The sequence below is a fragment of the Plectropomus leopardus genome, chromosome 22 (assembly GCF_026936395.1).
Source record: "Plectropomus leopardus strain MGB_pleo_1.0 chromosome 22, ASM2693639v1, whole genome shotgun sequence".
NCBI classification, from domain to species: domain Eukaryota; kingdom Metazoa; phylum Chordata; class Actinopteri; order Perciformes; family Serranidae; genus Plectropomus; species Plectropomus leopardus.
This window is the reverse complement of record NC_142197.1, coordinates 27446461-27466456: the sequence shown is the minus strand read 5'-3', so window position 1 is coordinate 27466456 and position 19996 is coordinate 27446461. Positions and strand designations below refer to the sequence as shown.

At 40.3% G+C, this 19996-nt stretch overlaps 2 protein-coding genes and 1 long non-coding RNA gene across 4 annotated transcripts in view; all 3 read right to left on the bottom strand.

The window, feature by feature from the left end:
• Nucleotides 1–10694, bottom strand: part of chst11 (carbohydrate (chondroitin 4) sulfotransferase 11) — a 181322-nt gene extending 170628 nt beyond the window's left edge. Inside the window, exon 1 of one of the 2 annotated variants that reach the window (XM_042510939.2) lies at nucleotides 10500–10694. In XM_042510939.2, coding sequence (XP_042366873.2) covers nucleotides 10500–10617 — 118 coding nt within the window. In that variant the 5' untranslated portion in view covers nucleotides 10618–10694. The remainder of the gene's footprint in view (nucleotides 1–10499) is intronic. The other variant, XM_088072359.1, reaches the window with a different exon arrangement.
• Nucleotides 10695–14869: 4175 nt separating this feature from the next.
• Nucleotides 14870–17360, bottom strand: LOC148185961 (uncharacterized). Its single transcript, XM_088072958.1, has 4 exons — nucleotides 16787–17360; nucleotides 16620–16689; nucleotides 16176–16341; nucleotides 14870–15480 (listed from the first exon to the last, which is right to left on the bottom strand). The coding sequence occupies exons 1-4, from the start codon at nucleotides 17156–17158 to the stop codon at nucleotides 15360–15362; spliced, it is 729 nt and encodes a 242-aa protein (XP_087929084.1). The 5' UTR covers nucleotides 17159–17360; the 3' UTR covers nucleotides 14870–15359.
• Nucleotides 17361–17477: 117 nt separating this feature from the next.
• LOC148185960 (uncharacterized) lies at nucleotides 17478–19574 on the bottom strand. Its single transcript, XR_015775580.1, has 3 exons — nucleotides 18619–19574; nucleotides 17873–18077; nucleotides 17478–17614 (listed from the first exon to the last, which is right to left on the bottom strand). It is a non-coding gene; the product is annotated as an uncharacterized LOC148185960 (long non-coding RNA).
• Nucleotides 19575–19996: the final 422 nt, after the last annotated feature.

Genomic DNA, 19996 nt, shown 5'->3' with positions numbered 1-19996 from the left:
GTGTGTGTGTGTGTCCTCTGTGGCAGCCCTTTCATCGCCTCTCTAATGAAGTCCAGACGCTTGTGCAGATGGTTATCAACTCATTCTAGTAAATGAAGGGTCCTCAGCTTTGCCCTCCGGCTGTTGCCTGAGCCAAAGTCCAGACTGTGAAACGTCACAGTCGGTCTGCTCCGAGTTACTCACAGAGAGATTCAGGAGGACATGTGGGGCACTTAAAACACTCACAGACTACATGGTCTAGAGCCAGATTCTACCCACACTAAGCCCGGCCTGACTGAATTTAGAGATTTCAGAGAGACTGTAGCAGGAGTTCAGATCACAAAGGACACTGGGCACCTTTGCCGAGAAACAGAAAGGCTTACAGTATGAGAGGCAGCTGATCTGGGTGTATTGGTGATGGTTGTGGAGGCTTTGGTTGGACTCAGCAAGGGATCCACCCCTCCCCCCTTATGGACTAATGTTTGATGTGGGATTTAAAGCAGAGCTGGGAAGGAAAACAGCCACAGTACTGACATCTCACAAAGAGGATATCCTGGATACAGTCTCACAACAGACACACACACACACACTAAGGCAGGGGACAATGACTGGGGCCAGCGGGTGGGTGGGGGGGGGCTCTGTGTGGAACACTGAAATAGGAAGACAGCCTTTTATTACACACTTAAACCTGAGCAGTCCCTGACAAAGAAGCAGGAGGGCTTCCTCTCTCCTGCACAGCAGCAGTTTCAGCTCAGATCCGTTGAGCTGAATGAAAGTGACCTGCAGTTTCCTCACACAGCTGCTTCTGCCTTTGAATATGTACTGAGGTGCATTTCAAATGTGATGCTATCGCTTGAACATAGAAAATAAACTGTGTTGTCAAAGAATACAAATCTTATGACTGAAGTGAACACAAGCATGAGATGAGCAGAGAGATTAGTAAAGTTCACCTCTTCTCTCTGAGCCCCTCTCACTGATTATTGGTGCAAAATACTGTTTATTTTCATTTAGTTCTTCATGGGCCTCATTACACAACAATATCCAAAGTGCTTGTCTGATCTGAAGTTCATTTGTGATGGGAAACTCCTATCTGTGTCCTTTCTGATCTCAGACTTCCAATTTCATGTTGAGAAATCAAATTATCACTGAATATTTGATTCTTCAGTGAGTCTTGTCATACCTGTACCTCATTTTAAACTGCCAGTTCGAGGTGGCAATATCACACCATTATGGCGCCTCATTATTCTGTATATAAGGTCCGGGGGACAGCATGGTCTCACCTCTGAGCCATGGAGGACGCCATGACAGCACCATAATGAGCTCTACGTGAAATGGAAGGCTGGACAGATGTTATCATGAGGACATGTTTGAGTGTCACCCAACATGGGAGATTTAAAAGCAGCTGTTATTCGTAATTTAACGATACATCGCAAGGCAGTTAAGAATCGATACAAATTATGTTACATTTAAATAGGTGAAATTAAAAAAATAAAGCGTGATACTTTTTTTAACAGCAGAGGGCGTAATCTGCTTACCCCTTCGCTTGATCGACGTGCCATGTCACTATGTGTTCAACTTCCTACGTCATGTCCGAGACTAGATACAACTCACGTACGTAAATAAGACGAGGCAAAGGCTCCGTGACAGGCAATACTGAAAGAGAAGATGCACCCTCCAGTTTCACCAGAAAGTAATAAAGGCGAGATGGTAACAGAAAAGGCAAAAACAGTCTGTAAATATTACAAGAGGGTGCTGAACTACACAAATGGTACAACTAACATAATGCAGCATGTGAGCCGGAGCTTCGGTCAGCCCCACCTACACACGTTACTCCTTAAAGACAAGTACACAGCCAAACCACACCTACAAGCACCGTTGCAACCTTCCTTGCCCAAACAAATACAAGAGACCAAAGAGAGTGCCTAACTTATCACTCATGAATGGGAAATGGCCACTTCTGTCCAGAGTGAATTTTGTTTTGGTTTTTTTTTACAGCAGGGGACGTTGTGAATATCCAGAAGTGCTTACATTGCATAGTTAGTGTTTTGCATTTATACCCTACCTAAGAAATAAAAAAGGAATCTTTAATTTGATTTAGAAAAGAAGAAAAAATGCAGTATTTTGTATATTTTTTGTTTGAAATTATAAACAGAATATTTTTCAGCCAGTATTTTTTCATTTTATAAAAAAAATTTATATTAAAATTTTATATTAAAAAAAAATCATGAAAAAAATGTATCGTGAGCCCAGTATCGTGAATCCCTAGCTGTTAGCATAGTGGCTTATGCAAAGAAGAAGAACAGCGGCCGTAAATGTCTGCAAACTGGAAAAACAATAACATTCAATCATTTGTTTCTGTGTAAAAATGCAGGGGCTGAATGAAGCTGCTTGAGATGGACGGTCCACAACATAAACAGATCTCAGTTGTCCCAGGCCAGCTAGCTTGCTATTATGGACAAAAAAAGACAGATGTTCATGTTAAGCTCAGAGTAGTCTGCGACATTAATCATGTCAGTAAAGGAGAGGTAACTCCCCCTTGGTGGAAGCTATCATGTTAGCTGGGTCACTCAACCAGTAAGTGGTCACTACATCACTGAACTTCCAGCAGTGACTATTTTGTAAGGAGGCGTTAATGGGTTTTGCTCTGCCATGTGCTGGCATCAGCTGCCACTTTGTGTTTGGTGATAGTTGGTGTGTAAATATCACAATGATAATGATGTTTAGATTACACTTTGACAACTCTTCATAGTCCGCAGTGTCCTCAGAGTGAAAACCTCCAAGGCAACACTACAAATGTTTTATAGGAAGGTTTAAGCACCGCAGCCCATTTCTCCAACTGCAGTGTCCCATGTTTGAGGTCACCGACCTCAGTTACTTAGCAGTCTCCTTCTGACCAATGAAGGTGAGGAATTTCAAGTTTCCTGTTGAAATACCAGGCAAGAATCCCTCATTCTCTCTTTTCCCATTCCTTGCCCCAAACCAGTGTAGCTTTGTTGTATGTTTGTCGTTATGGAAATCTCTCCGTCACACACACAGGCACACAGAGAGTTAAAACAAGACCAGGTTGGAACCAAGTATATGGTAAGTTTGTTTACTAATGGCGCTTTTCCACTACATGGTATCGGTTCTACTCTAGTCTACTCGCCTTTTTTTGGTTTTCTATTAGGAAAAAGTACCTGGTACCTAGTACCACCTTTTTAGTACCTGCTCTCCTGGGGTTCCAAAAACAGCCGACTAGGTACTGTGACGTGAAACACTGCAGACCACTGATTGGTCAGAGAGAGAAACATCAGTCTTTCAGTGCGTCTTCAATGCACGGCACGCACGGAATACTCTGAACAGTGCAAACAGCCAAGCTATTGTTGCGGCCGCAGTTTTGTATCATTTTTTTCTTTCCCAAACTGCCAACCGGAAAGATCACGCCGTTGTCGCTTGAGGAGATACAAACGTTCCTCACTTGCTGGCCGACGAGTGTATCCAGCGAGTGCAACTCTGTGTGTATGCATAGTTCGAATTATGGGGGCTAAGGGGAGCTCGGATCCCCTGAAAGCCTCCCTTGAGATTTCAGAGGGGGCTCTAAAAAAATGGTTCACTTTTGTGTTACAGATTATATATTTTCTGCACATAATGGTTCCTGGAATAATAAATAGTATAGAAGTAATATGTCAATGTTGTGTGTTTATTCACTCATTACATTCCATTTTAGAACATCTGTCTCCATTATTCTCTAACTTCTATGTCTATCGTTGCTGTGGCCATCTCTGCTGCGCTCAACCTTCAACATTTACGTACTCAAATGAAGTCCTTATCATCCGACAGAAGGGACAGAGAGAGAGAGGAAATGTTAACGGCAGGTATTACTAAAAAAAATTTAGCAGTAACCCTGTTATTGACCGCGCACTGCCGCACACTTTATGAATGTTACATATTTAGTAGTGCGTACCGGAAAATGGAGCTCCCCCGAAAGTAACTGTTTAATTCGAAACCCTGTGCGTATGTGTGTGTGTCATGTTGAAACTGATGTCATGTCGCTATGATGACTAGCTACACTGACGAGGTACTATCTTCTAATGGAAAACAACCCCCAGAAAAGTACCCAATACCAAAGGCGAGTAGAGTAGACCCGGTACCATGTAGTGGCAAAGTGCCATTTTTTGTGCCCTAATTGTTTCAAGGATATCCAGTGGTATCTGTACTATGAATCCCTAGATATTAACTGTTCTTCTGCAGTGTTCTGCAGAGGCCATTTGTTCTTTGAGGTAGCATGTCATATAGCATGGCTATGACTATGAGTCAAATAATTACGGACTGCTTTCATTTTATAAATTCTACAATTTATTCATGCTATTTTTAACTAGTTGTTGTTCTGACTTCTTCACCTACACTCTAACACTGTAAAAAATAAACAATTTGTTTGAACTTAAAAAGGTTAGTGTCCCGGCTGTCTTAAAATTTTAAGTTGACTGAATTTGAGAAGACAAGTTAAGGTAATTTTGTAATGATTCAACTTGTTTTCTCAAATTCAGTCGACTTAATAATTTAAGGCAGCCAGGACACTAACTTTTTTTACTTTAAAACAAATATTCTGTTTTTACACTTAAGTGTTACTGTCCTGTTTCAGTCAGCTGCCAGCATAGAGTGTGCAGGCAGTGGTTTGTGTTAGGCTACCTTATTAAACAGATTGCACCAGATTGCATCCCATGATAGTTGTGAACATGCCAGCAGTTGGGAAGCAAGGCACACAGAAACTTTGTTCTGGTCGTGAAAAGCTGAGAGTTATTCATAGACAAACTGAAGCCTTCACTGTCAGCCCAGTTGCCAGTAGAAAATGATGCCATTGTGCGTTTCTGCAAACCACAGATATGTTACATTTGCACATTTCATCCGTATCATCTCAAAATTACTTTCTGGGGACAGTGGATGGCGTGCTACTGTTCGAAACCAACAAACAACAACACAGCCTGTTAACTGCCAACCCTTTGTGGTAGTGGTGGGTGATAAGGCCTTAAGGTATTTTTGCAATAATTATATTCTTGATAACAAATACTGAAAAATATTTTATCAATTTCAAGAATATATAATTGCAAAAAAAAGTGTCACAGTTTTATATGTCAACATAAATGTAATAGTCTGCCTGTCATGAAGTCTTATATTACAACATACAGCACATTGCAAAAAAAGAGAGGGAAAGAGAGGCACTGTGCTGCTGCCATCGAAGCCACTGACTTAGTTTACTCTAAGCTGCAAGTCTGAAAAGCACAGGCAAAAATATTCAGGACACCCAGGCCACTGGTTCCAAATGACTGATGTTGCTTCCTTTTTTGGAACTGAACTCTTCCACCATGGAGCTGGTAGCAATTTCTGTTTAAGCCATGTTTGTTGTTGCTGTGTGTAACAGTATGGCATCATAATGTCAACAAGTCAAATTATTGACACAATCACAATATACATTTTTCTTAATAAAGTAAAACAAATTACACCAGTATTATGGTAAAGGATATGATATGGCACAGCCCTACTCTGCAGCATTTCCAGCATGTTTCTGGCACCTGCCTTGCTTTTTTTTTCCGCTGACACATTGCGCTGCATTGCTTTGAGACAATCAAATGTAGGTGCTGTAAGCCAAAACATATTATTTTCCAAATCGTAACCAAGTGGTTTTGTGCCTAAACATAACCACATATTAACCACAGCGTTGTTGAGGAACATAAACTTTTCGTATCCACTATAAAATGATGCACAAATGTAACATATCTGTGGTTTATAGAAAGGTTCAATGGCAACTTTTTTTCTGGTGCCTGTGTTGAAACTTTACTATCACTTGACAACTTTACTGTTGATTTCCTCTCTGCTTCGATCACCAACACCTCTTTGCTTTCAGTGCATCCACCGTCACTTTCTCTCTCGCTCGGCCTTAAACTTGCTACAGCGACACCATGCTTCTCTTATAACTGATCAAGCCATGTCATAAATACATGGTCGAAATACCATGTTTGAAACACTTATACAAAGCCACGGAATGTCTTAAATGAAGCCTTCTGAGTAAGCTTTGTTAGTAGTGTAACAAACGCCCTGCACAGCAGCAACAACAGCCCTGTATGTATTAAAAGGGGATCAGCTGATTGATCACAGAGGAAAAGGCATTACCAGCCAAAAGTCTGTCATGTCGATTCATTCTGAAAGATGAGGAAACCAACCAATGGTTTAACATCATCACTCACTCAATTGACACACTTAACAGGACTGGCTTCCACTTTACTGCAGTCCAGCCAAAAATACCAAGTTGGGATTTTAAACCAGGTCACTGAGGTGTGTCTCTGAGTGACGTGACTGCGTCAAAGGTTTGTACCATAGTGAGAGACAAGACATGTGAGCGGGCAATTTTGAGGCCTGAGTGCACAAGCAGGTTACTACTCACAGACTGAAAAATGACACAGTACAGTGGGTGAACAGAGCTGCAGTCTCAGCACACACATACACACACACACATACATTCACACATACACAGACTCAGAAATTTCCCAGAGGCTCTCACAAAGAGACCAACAAGCAGCCTACAGAGCAAACTGCCTTATTAGTGGTGCTGAGCTCAGCAGCAACAATGCCTTTAAAGGAGCAGCAGACGCTCGAACTGATGAGGCACACTCCATGTGTCACAGGCACAGAGTAACCTCAGGCTCAAAGTGAAGTCACACAGACAAGATGGAGGTGGAAGAGCCCAGGTCCTTACTCATGGCTGTTAGCAAGCAGCGGCTAAACTAAACCAGCCGGCTCTTTTGGCTGAAATATAACAAAAGGCGTGACAACCCTCATTTGGCACGGCTGACCCGCGTTTCACCAGCAGGCTGTTTGTGTTTGTGTGTGCAGCTATGTGTACTGTACAGAGAATCTATTGTAGGGTGCAGTTTGCTTTCAAAACCCCTGTGTTCATTTTGGAAAAGAGCTTTTGCTGCTCATGACTCAATGTTTCAGGCAGGCAGAGAGAACAGCTGTCAGTAAATAAACGGAGTGATATTCTAATGTGAGCTCTCTATGATGCTAGCAGACATTTTGTCAGATTGAATATTTAATTTCAATTTACAACTTGACTCTTTAAGGACTTCACCAACTTTTGGGAATTTTGGCCACTGTAGGATAAGAGGTTTGGCCCCAAATCACAAGTCTCTGGTGGATAACGTTGTGCTGATGCTTTAGTGTACAGCATATTAAATCATCAGTTCACCCAAATCACATTAATATGTGTATATCCAGGGAGCTTTGGTTTTCTTTGTTCTGATTTTAAAATCTCTCTCTCTATCAAACACAAACACACCTTGGAGAGTGCTGCCGGGCTCAGTCTCTGTCCTTCAGTCCTTAGTCCTGACAGTGTTGTAGATATGATGTATAATGTTGGCTCGATGGACTCTCCTCACTGCTTCTCCCCGCCAGGGAAGCACCCTGCTCAGGCCTCAAGGAAGGTTAGAATTTAATATTATGATAACAGTACTTTATTTAAGAAGATTTAAACAGTAGTTCATTTAGTAGCTTAGTATTTTTGCAGTCTATAGTATTTAGAGGAGCTGTGTATGTATGTATGTATATATATGTATATATATATATATATATATATATATAGAGAGAGAGAGAGAGAGAGAGAGAGAGAGAGAGAGAGAGAGAGATAGATAGATAGATAGATAGATAGATAGATAGATTGTGTATTATGATAAAACTTAAAAATATCACAATATTATGTATAGGCCATACTGCCCACTCTTGGTACTGCAATTTGTCTATAAACATTAGATAATTAGTAATATTTACTTTAAAAAGGAAATCAAAGTATAAAAGTATATCAGTATGTGATTATGTAACTCTTATGTTGACATAGACTGTAATTACCCTATACACTTCAACACCATCATCAAATACCTGAAATTCAGTTATGGCTTTTTGATCTGGTGTGCTACTCCAAGATTTACCCTCAGCCCATCTGTATCCCCCATTGAAATAACTCCTGGGGGCACCACTGGTCAGGACATCCCCATCCACCACACCAACAGCACTTTTTAACAAAACATTGGCATATTCCTTCAACACACAGGTGCAAATAGCTTAACTGGACACAGAGCATGAGAACAGGCTTAAATAATGTTTTGACTGCTGCCATGATTTCTGCCTGCTTTGACTCAGGCTGGCACAACACTCCAAACTAAATTTAATTTGGCGTTTTCTCAAACGGCTGTCAAATACAGCACTGCAGGCTAATGTCCCCCAGGTCTGTTCGCTCTTCGGCTTCCACACCAGATGGAGAAGCTTCTTAGTCACAGTGGATGCACAGAAGATAAGAAGTAGAAATCATAACACTTTAATTCCTTTTTTATTTTGAATTTACTGCAAATCTCTAAAGCCCTGCACTGTGTGTGTGCACACAGTGCACACACACAGGCCACAGCATCTCCCCCTCCTCTGACTCTACAAGAGGTCACGACCCTGTAGGTCCTGGAGGAGAGGTGAGTGTTTACACTAGGAGGTCAGACAGGATTTCCAGGCTCACCAAACATGCCTGCAGCAGGGAGACACTGCCTGGAACTTTATCTGATGGACAACAATGGTGCTGCCATGTGTGTGGGAAGAAAGGGGAGAGTAAAAACATGAATTAAGAGAGGGGATTATGACAGAGGGCTGAAGTTATTCACAAAGAAGGTAAACAGACTGAGGTAGGAAGAGCTGCAAAGGAAGCAAACAACGCTTACACACACTACTCACTAATATCCTTCTTACCTGTGCAATCACACATAAATACACACTGCAGCATTAAAACTTCTGTCCAGCTCCTGCACTGACACCCTGCTTCAGACGCCACCTTTTCAATTACAGCATCCTGGATGCAGCACCCTGTCATCACCACAACACAATTACACATCCATTTTGTGCTCTATGTGTGTGTGTGTGTGTGTGTGTGTGCGTGTGTGTGTGCGAGTTGGCCAGAAGCTGATGCAATGCCTGTGGAGATTGGCACCACTTTGGGAGCAGGATACAGGGGTCCCTGACAGGGGTTTATTGTAGTCTTGGTTCAATATTTATAATCAATTCCCTGCCTGTAAGCTCATTTAATGACACTCCACAGAAGAGAGGTCTCACTCCGTACAAAGTTATTGCTACAGGACACAAATTTCAGCATCTCATTAATGTGGAGAATTCATAAAACATGCATTCTGCAGCTTTCATGGGCCTATGTCTCTGGTCCATTTTTAAAGTGTTTTGAATTAATTAATTGGGTTGAAATCAAGATTCTCAGAACAACATCTGAGAATCTGCATCTCCACATAAACACCTTTTGATCAGGGATGTGACAGCATGTCTGCTTTGGTTTCATGCTAGTGTGGATGACTGTCCAGTATGCTCTGCTGACACTCATACTGGTATGTGTTTCTTCCCTCTGTCATCCCAGTAGCCCCATTACTCCAGCACACACCAGGAGCTCCACTATTTCTGCTTTCACATCATCACCTAAAAACAGTAGATGGATGTGATGTGTACAAGATGTCACACTCTCATAAAGCACGATGCAGGTTGTCTGAGATCAGCCCTGCAGACACTGTCTCCTGCAGCAGCATTATGGGATTATCATTTCTGCTCAGGGATTATTCAGTTTCTGTTCGTGGAAAATAAATACCAGAAAGATGTTTCTCCTTTCCCAACATACAGTGAATCAGTTGTACTGTAGGTCAGCAGCACTAAGAACACCGCGCTCCTCCCCTGCTCTGCGCGTCTGAATGCAGGCTTGTGTGATTTTGGCGCACAGATAGCTGCTGTACACGGGGATCACATCCATGGGCGTTGATTCACTGAAAAGAGAATTTGACAAAGCAACATATCAAATCTCCTAATAGCGTGGAGAAGGCTTACTGTAGTACGTGATAAATTGTTGAGGGGGTCCCCAGATGCGCGCAGAGTAGAGAAGACATCGGGTTGAATTCTCTTACAGATGCTTTATTTTTAGATGTGGACTCCAAATTGATTTTCCCATTATAGCTCAGTCTTTGCTGTCGTGGTCACATTCTCGAGGTGGATCAGATGTGGATAGCTTCAGCCTGCCCACTTTGCCAAACCCCACTGACGCCCATGCACCGATTCCCGTCGCCAAGCCACGTTTCCGCAGACAAAAAGGCTGCCCTCCCATCTCCATGCCACTTGTCAGCAGAGGGGAAGCGAGGCGACAGCGCCCGGCTGCTCACATCCAATTACACCCGAAGCATTCCCTGAACAAAAGCCGGACTGAGGTGCAGCAAGACAATCGACCCATACTAATTGTACAACAGCAAAGATTGATTTAAAGCCGTGTTCTCCGGCTGGATGCTTTACGCGTTCACGCGGAACAGCTATCAATTATTTATCCGCTGCGTTACTGTACAGCCCCAACAAATCCATGTGTCAACATGCCAGGAGGCTGCCAGATAAGATGCAATACATCTCTCTCTATATATATCTCTCTCTCACACACACACACACACACAGCCGAGAGAGGAGGGAGATCTTACCTGGTTGGAACATACTTTGGAAATAAAAGATGACCAGAATAAAGGATCCCAAACAAGTGGCAAATACCATCCGGCATATCCTGCTCATCCTCATCAGTTCGCTAAGAGTCTGTTTCATGACAGGACGGAGAGGCGGAGGGTCTGTCGGAGGCTCCGGGGTTCTGCTGGTACTAATGACTACTGTCCGCTGGTCAATGAGCTGTATGCATCCAGCACGGAGCGTACCACTGCGGAGCTGCCGGAGGGGGGAGCAGGGACAGCGTGACGGCACCCCCGCTCTGAGGGAATGAGCGCGTCCAGATGTGTGCGCTTCCACTCAAGAGCATCACATTCAAACCGACTTCCTTATAATACATCCATGATTCAAACCAAGCCCCCAGGAAGTGCGCCACCCTCTGAAGCGAAACTACAGCGTCACGTGATGCACACTGGCCCAGAAAGACTTTTCCCCGTTTGTTAACGTTGGGAAAGAGACCTCCTTAAATCACTGGATATTTTTTTGAGACATGTTGACTTTTCAAAACGCATTTTTTATAGCCATTATTAAAAACATTAAGTCCTAAAGACGTAAAATGCGCTATTTTTAAGAACCGCGGGACTCTACCATGAGAGCGCGCATGTAACTCAATTCATCATTTTTAGCATTTTACAACACATCCATACAGTGCTGGCTGTAAAGCTGTAATATGGATGTCTTACCGTGTCTGTATCAGAGACCGTATATACAGTCTACGGTCTGTATTCAAACTACCGGTTATCAGTGAACAGCGCAGAGCACTAGTAACAGTTACTAAAAGGTACTGAACATAGTATTTTTAAAAGTTGAGCTGTGTGATAGAACACGGGGCAATGTTACAAGGCACCCACTTTTATTACCTTTTTATGGGCACAACACATTCTGATTCTGTTAATTTGATTTCTCTGGTCGTGATTACGATATGATTCCCTGATGAGTTGTATGTATATGTGTGTGTGTGTGTGTGTGTGTGTAAAGAGAGATAAATATACCATTATCTGATAATCACATAAATATTAAAACCGACAGCGCTGTCGTTATACCGCCGATTAGCTGCTTTTGCTAATAAGCTAAGCTACTACGAGAGCAATGCTTGTGCACCGCTGCTGTTCACTTCGAGCACTCGGGTCATCTGTGTGAGCGAGTCAGTTAATGTTTGGGTACACTCGGCGGCGTTCAGCTGTCGTTAATCACTTCTACGCATGCTCCATGGGCCAGTAGATCCAGGTATTTTGCACTTTTCTGAATCGGAAAAAGAGTTTTCTCTGCTTCATGCGCCACTGAGCAGCTCTCATAGGAATGAATGAGGCCCCGCCCCCACGGCTATATCCAGACTTCCTTATAATACATCCATAATTCAAACCTGTTGTTTGAGCAGTCTAACAGAGTCAGGCTTTACATATGTGCTTTCAACAGTTAGAGTTAGAGTTAGTGTTCATTGTAGTGGGCTAAATAGCCCACTACAATGAAGTGGGCTAAATAGCCCACTACAATGAAGGCCTAAGATAAAGTCTACATTTCAATTACTACTCACGTTTAAGTTACTATCAGCAAAATGTTAATTTTACTTAACAAAAATGGGAAACAGATTGCCTTGAAAAATGACCTAAAATTAAAAATGTGCTATGGCTCAGTAGTCTGGAGTGACTCTCTTAATTTCCTAAATATAACCATTAATCGTAACCCTTAGCAACTATTTGGTGCATTTTCATTATTCCTTTTTTTCATTTTGGCTGTGTTGATGCATAGCCTATGGCATAAATTTTGGAAAGATTATGTAGGCCCTATTTTTGTTAGATCTTGGAATTTCTTGCTCAGCTCATATAATAAGTCTAAAATACACTGTATGAACAATATTGTTACATTCAGACTGCTAAGGCAAAAAATGCTCCATTGAAACCCATTCAAACTGACATTTTTGGCCATCAAAGCATAAACACGTGCATTGTATTATTTCTGGGTGCCATTCTGGGCTTTTGCCTTAGAATTTGCCATTTTTACTATTTTCCACCTGATGACGTAATTTTTACCATATTTGGCATATGGAGAAAATACATGCTATTTCCATGAGATGCAGGATCACAGTCAATGTTTCTGCTAATCATTGACGCATCTCAGGCTGTGTTCAACCAAAAAATCTACTTACCATGTAAGTTGAACACAATTCATATTGCGTCTGTGTGTTCGTGTTTGCGGGTGGGCGGGTGGGGTCTAAGACTAGAGTGGCATCATAAAAAATGGCATTTAAGTGGTTAAAATTCTGAAAATTAATGAATATTTGATATTTATGATTAGGACTGATGTTGGTTAAAAATAAGCTCAATGAGAGTAGAAAACCATATAATGTATAATATTTTTATAGCCTGATTTTGAGAAGTGCATTTTGTGTGCAGAGCAGTATGATTGTGAGTATTTGATACTGGATAAAAAATAATAATGTATAAAGATCAATGTTACAAGGGTTACAACTCTGAAAATGAATTATCATTTGATTTTTATGATTGGGACTGATGGTTAAAAATTGCCTTAATGAAAGTAGAAAATAATATTAATGTATAATATTTTTTTAAAGCTTGATTTTGAAAAGCATATTTTGTGTGCAGAGTATGTGTAATATTAAAGAAGGCCCTCTAGGTTAATTTATATGTACCTATCTACTTTGAAGTTAACTTAAACTTTAGTTATATTTACTTAGTTTCGTGAAGTTGTTGCAACTTAAAATGACAGAATTAATTAAATCAATCTTTCAGAGTTTTAGTAACTCCATGATCAAGTCGGATTAATTTGGTTAACTGAAGTTGCTAACAGTTAGAAAGAACGAGGGCTGTACTCTAATGATTCATTTTGGTTTGCAATGTGACAACAGCAGTCATGTCATAGTAAACAAACTAATGGCGTAAACCAGGGATCATAAATATGCAACAATATTTTTTGCAGACACTGGATATCAAACGAAAACCTAGAGACTGTGGCATAATAATATACAACATAATTTAAAATTAATAGTTAAATTTACTTTCCTTTTTCAAGGTAATTGGTTTCCAAGATTAGAGTAAGTAAGATCAGCTTGTCAGATTTTACAGTGTAGGCTACTATTCATCAGTCTAGATACTTTTGGTGTGAGTTGCTAATTTTTGGAAATATCTGCAGAAGTGTCTTAATTCTCTCCAATAGTCGAAACAAACCATCTGAAAAACTCAAAAGCAACGCCCCTTCCCAGAAATCATGACCCTGTTACTTAAGATATTTCACAGACCTTGCTGTGAGCATTTTATGTAAGAACTGCTTTCTTTCAACTGAACTTCACTCATCAACAGTATTAACAGAAGAAAGGAAGGAAGCATGCGTTTACTGCTAGCTCACCTAGCACCACCAAGCTAAGTAACTTTACAGCTGAGCTGAGAAGGAAGCCATGTAAGAGGGGGTCTGTGGTCTGGTGTATATACAGTGGTCTTCGCTTTCTATAGATATCTTTCTTTTACTTAAGCATCTAAAAATAACCAGTAAGTTTTAGTTGTAATAGTAGCAGTAAAAATAATGACATTATTTATACAGCACCTTTCATGGAAGAAATACAGCATAAAATGCTTCACAGTAAGGGACTTATTTGCACTGAGTGTTTCTTGTGAAAATCAGCAGAATAAACATAAAACAGGCCAACAAGGGAATTCAACAGGGAAGTAAGATACAACATTTTAAAAGAATTTCAGCACTGTGAAGTGTAAAAAGAGAGTTCAAGGCCTGTATTGCTAAAGTCTGAGCTGATGGCTGAAATAAAGAGATATGTTGCCGGCTTTCTTTCAACAGTATTCAGTTAGCTGGCTTCTCTCATATATATAGGTAGTGAGTTCCATAGCTTTCGGATGTAATTGACAAAGGCTGAATTCCCTATTTTCTTTTGGCTGTTAACCCTACACTGTAAGAAATTTCACTGTAAAATTACTGTAAATTATTGGTTAATAATTGCATTTGCAATTAGCTGCAAATATTTTCACAACAATTTACCGTAATTAATTCACAGTACTTTACTGTAATTATTCCACAGTAATTTACAATAAAACAACAACACTTTACCGTAAATTACAGGAATTACAGTGATATAGCAGTAATTAGCTGTGGACTTACTGTAAACTAATGTGAAATAAGTACAGTAAATTGCTTTGAAAATATTTACGTTGAATTACTGTAAAAGTAATGCAATTATTAACCAATAATTTACTGTAAATTTACAATTTAATTAACAGAGTAATATATTGTAAAATCCATTTGTTAATTGTAATTTTACTGCACCCTCTCACTTTATGCTCAAAAAAGAAAACAAAACAAAATGATGATTTTTTTTTCACTTTTTAATCAAGCTTGCGATAAGTGCAAAGTGCAATATTACATTTAACAGGAAATTTTCCTGGGCAAACATGCTGCCAACATATTCAGAACAAGCATACAAGCACCTTTATAAAATGTATAAAATGTGCAACAGCAAAAATGTGCAACAGTAAACCACTCACAGGAAATACAGATTTTTTTGGCTCTTACATAAAATCTAAATGGCTGCGAATGGAATCGAGAGGTCATGACAAAAGGGACACCCTTTACAAGCAGCTTTAAAAAATTAACGATTTAAAATGTGCAACAGCAAAACTGTACAATAGTATAACCACTACAATTAAGGCATGTTTTAAAGGAACAGTTCAACATTTTGGCAAACTGGCCCATTGCCATAACCCCATAGTCAGTAGGTCCATTATCTTTAATTGTCCGTACAAGCTATTTTTTTAGATAAGGACACTCACAAGTTTTTAAAAAAACAAAACAAAACAAAACATTCTACCTTCTACAACCGTCTACATTGCCTGCCACTCGAAATCTACCAGTTTGCGCATTAGAGTGCTTACATGTGCGTTGATCCCTCCACGCCTCCTCTTTGTCTTCAAGCCAGTGTCTGGATTGATACCCAGGAAGCATCTGTAAATCAACAATAAAGTATTAATATCAGGTGATCTTTTATGTTAAATTAACCTTTATACCCTCTTAGGGACAAAAGTGTCCTTTGCAAGTTTTATTTTCTTTATGTTATGTTTTTAGCCATGATATTTGGCAAAGGTGTGTAGTTTTTTACCTATTTTGAAATTTCAAAGACAAACCCTATACTTTTCTACACTGTAAAAAAATAGTCACACACACATTAATATTTTTTTTCTGATTTTTTTCATAATTCTTTGAATCAACTCCAGTCCTAATCATAACTACCAAATATTCAATTATTTTCAGAATTTTAATCCTTTAAATGCCAGTGTTTATGATGGCATTGCAAATTTTTGTAAAAAAAAAAAAAACAAAAAAAAAACACACACACAAAAATTGAAATATTTTCAATATTTCAAATGCAAAGGCTGATTTTCTATATAATAAATGATCTGGGGGGAGGGATATTTTTATCTGGTATCAGAGTCTTGGATAAGTCAAAGATTTGTAAAAAAACAAAAAACAAAAACTGATTTTGATGCATAATTGTTCCATCAGTAGATGGCGCTATTTACGTTCTTTTGTGTGTGTGTGTGTGTGTGTGTGTGTGTGCATTAAGATTTTCATTTTTGAGTAAAAAAGGGCGTCAACTAAGGATCCAATACAATGCTAGTTTTGAAATTACTATACTGTACCTCTGAATAAACTCCAAAGTGCAGGAACTGTCTTCAGGGTACTGAAGATTCAGATTGTAGAAGCTGGCAAAAAGCGCAGCCAACCCGCTCACGATGTTGCTGTATGGTCCCATCACCACTCGTTCCTCAATTGACAACATCCACGCCCTTGGCTTTATCAGGTCACCTGAAATAAGCAGATGGGTGCTGTCATAAAGATGTGGAATGCTGAAGGTGTCATTGAGATGATTAGCAACATTCAATGCTCAAAAAAAAAATTATCAGAAAAGATCAGAATCAGAAGAGATGGAGATAAGATACAAAATTTAGCAAAAAAATTTTCAAAACATCAGTCAGCCAGTTACAGTAAGTAAACATATGTAATGAATTTATAATCATTTATAAAATATTCACAGTTTTCACATTTTTCATACAAATATAAACTTAAAATCAAAGGAACAATACCTTGTACAATCAAGCAGGGGGTGCTTGGCAGCTCCTGTGTCCTTTGTACATCAGCGGCAGTGGCACATGGCTGTAAAATAAAATCCCTGTATCATACATCTGTTGCAGCAAAATGTGTGCTTACTTATGCAATCACTACATGCTTATTTATCTTTTTAAAAACTTACATCAGTCTCAAGCATGATGGAGGTTTTGGGCTCTTTGAAGTATGCCATCAGGAGTAGAAGGACACACACAGCCTTGTCTGATGTCTCTGGCTCGTAATCAGCCAGGATTTCTTCAATTTTGGGATGACGGCTGAGTTCCTGGCAGAACCGAATGATGGTACTGCCTTTGTTGTTCATGGCCTCGTGCATTTTAACAAGGATGGAGACATCTGTCAGTAGGCCGAAGTGGGTATAAAGGCCCTTCTGTGAAAACAGAAAAGGCCACTCCTTCTGAATGTCTGCAACCGCCGGTGCAGGGACACTGTTAAGGTACTGGCGTTGGATAACATATGTCTTCTCCATCAGAGCTGCTGCTGTCTCTTCCCCGCCCATTCCTTTCTCCGAGTAGATGTTAGACAGTTGGTTTTTGATTTCATTCAAGCTCTCCAGATGGAAGTTCTGTGGGACTCCACCTCACACAGCCGTACTGATCCACAGGGCCTCTTGCCATCAGTCTGCCTCCCTCTACCACTGCAGTGCGCGGTTGTTTTTCTTGGCGATGCCGCGCAAGGGTATTTTTTCTGTTTTTGTATTCCACTCTCGCTTTAATTTGTTGGAGAAGAGAGTGACTGCCATCTCCAACAATATCACCTTTCTTCCCGACATCAGCAAAACATTTCGGGTATTCCCGTACAATGCTCCGGGCAATGCTGTGACATATTGCTCTTGTTGGGTTGAGATCATGCTCAAACATCTGGTCAACAACTGCCCTCACCATGTCTTTCCTGTCCCCTGGTGATGGTCTTGCTTGATTTGACAATGCATATTCGATTTCAACTATTGGAAGTGCTAGAAGTGAGAGGACAAGAAAATATCAATAAGTAAATGGGAGGCATGAGATAAATATATTGCTGAAAAAAGTGTCAATTAATAAAATGTTACATTCTGCAATTTTTGCTATTTTACTGATATCATAGGCCAAATATTCATCATGACCCACTCATGCTCTAATGAAAATAGAACATTTTCAAAAGCTTCAAACTGTTATTTGAAATTGGTGGTGCATTTGGTCAACTTTTGTACAGCAGTATCTAAATGTGTATTTACCTTCATTCTTAAGGCCATTCAGCAGCTTACGGAACTGGATTGGTCAAAGGCATCTCACCAGATCATTCTCTTCAAGTAAAACAAGGTCTGCTCTACTCTCAACACCAAGCTCTTCCAACACCTCCAGCAAGGATGTAAGAGTTTGAGCAGACAGGCCAGGTAGATGTGTTGAGATTGCTTCCTCTATGTCTTCACGATTCATGTTCTTTAAGATAGGAGAGAGTGACAGACAAATTGATTACAGCAATGTACAGTCTTCAATTAATGGTGCTTTATTTATTATAACAGTGGGGGCCCTAAGAGTGCCACCACTAAGACGAACAATTCCCATCTTGTTGCAATACCTCTGTTCATTAATCAAGGATAAGAGTCATCTCAATAAATTAAAAATAAATATGCCAATTTAACGAGTTTCAACTGTGCTATGAAATTAGAAATTAAACCATACATTTGTTCCACTCCCATAACTTTTAGACCCTAAACACACTGTGTGTCACGCTGGCTTTGGCTCCAATTGTAAGACAGACACTTTGAACTACAGCTCAACAAAATATACTTTATATTTCTATTCGGATGGTGGGTAAGTGCATTCCAAAAATGTTGAGGTACAAGTCATATTAAATAAACAGCAACTTTGTGGTAAGTTATGAATATAACAGAATAATGTAGTTTGATACTCCACCAAATGCCTCATCAAATTATACACCATACACCTTTTTTTCTCGCAATTTAAAGTTATTTTTTACCTCAACAGCCTGCTCCAGTATTGAGGTGTCCTGTCTACTTGCATCACCTGCCTGTTTATACCGCCTCTGAAAAAGAATGGTGAAGAGCAATTAGTGACAGGTCAAACACTTTGTAAGCTGGAAGAGGATAGTAGTCAAGCAAATCATCATGCTTGATGCAAACATAATGCTCTTGGGCTTTGCCTAACTCAGAGCAGATTCCCATGTCTCTCAACTTTACATAGGTGTGTTTCTCTGTCACAAAGTGCACACAGTCATGGCAAATAATGATTTGGTTTATTTCCCCAGCATAAAGTTCATCATCACTGCTCCCAAGCAAAACGAACATTCCTTTTTTGTAAAGAGTGCCTTTAACTGTGACACTGTTACAGGCCATGGCAGACTGTGATTCAAACCTGTAACTGGCAACAGATGACCTGATCTTGTCATTGTAATCATGTACATAAAACTCTGTACCCTTCTCTACTTGTATAGGTGCAGGAAAAAGGTTGCCTGCACTCAAATAGGCTTGCAGAAGTTGGTGTCTCTCGGCCAGAGTTTGGCAAATACTTTTGAAGTTTTGTAATTTTCTGGCACATTGCTTGAAAAATGTGTGTTTGCTTTCAAACCTGAGAGTCCACAGGCGAATAAGTGGGCCAAAGTGTATGATCAGCTCTGGATAGTGGCACAAATAATGGTGCTTAGGCTTCAGGGAATGACCAGGGAAGTGCTTTTTCCTGTGGAATATGTAGTCTTCAATGATGACTTTCAGATAGGCTACTTGGCCTGCTGTAATTTCTGGTGCACAGACAAGTTCCACTATCTCCCTCAACTGCAAAATGAGCTGCCAAACCTCATTGTTACAAGGATCCTTGATCCTGTCTCCCACCAAGAGAGGTAGTAGTCTTAGCAGGCACCAGTTTTGAACTGCGTGCCCACTTAATCTCTCACTTCCAGGGAGGACATCTGCTGGTTTGTCAAAGCCATCATTTCCTTGGTATTTGAACTGGTTCTTGCACCGATTTAATTGCAGGTAAGTAAAATGCTTCTCCTTGACTAATTCGCTGATGAACAATGCAAGGTCATAAGAGACAATACCCTCGAACAAGTCATGGCCTAAGCATGGTAGAAGGCCAGGTTGACAGACATGGAAATGAGCCAGCTGGTTAAAAGGAGAGTCACACTTTATGCCACATACTGAGTCAGTGACAGTAGTTGTTAGATGTTGCAAGTGACTTTGGTAATATTTTTCTGTTCTGGGGGTACCGCACAACAGGGGTTCATTCAAAAATGTGGCTCTGTCTACCTCACAGTAGCGACAGAAATGATCAGCCCGGCTGAAATTTTCTAAAAAGCCACCAACAGAATGGGATCCCAAGTTATCTCCTGAAATGGCAAC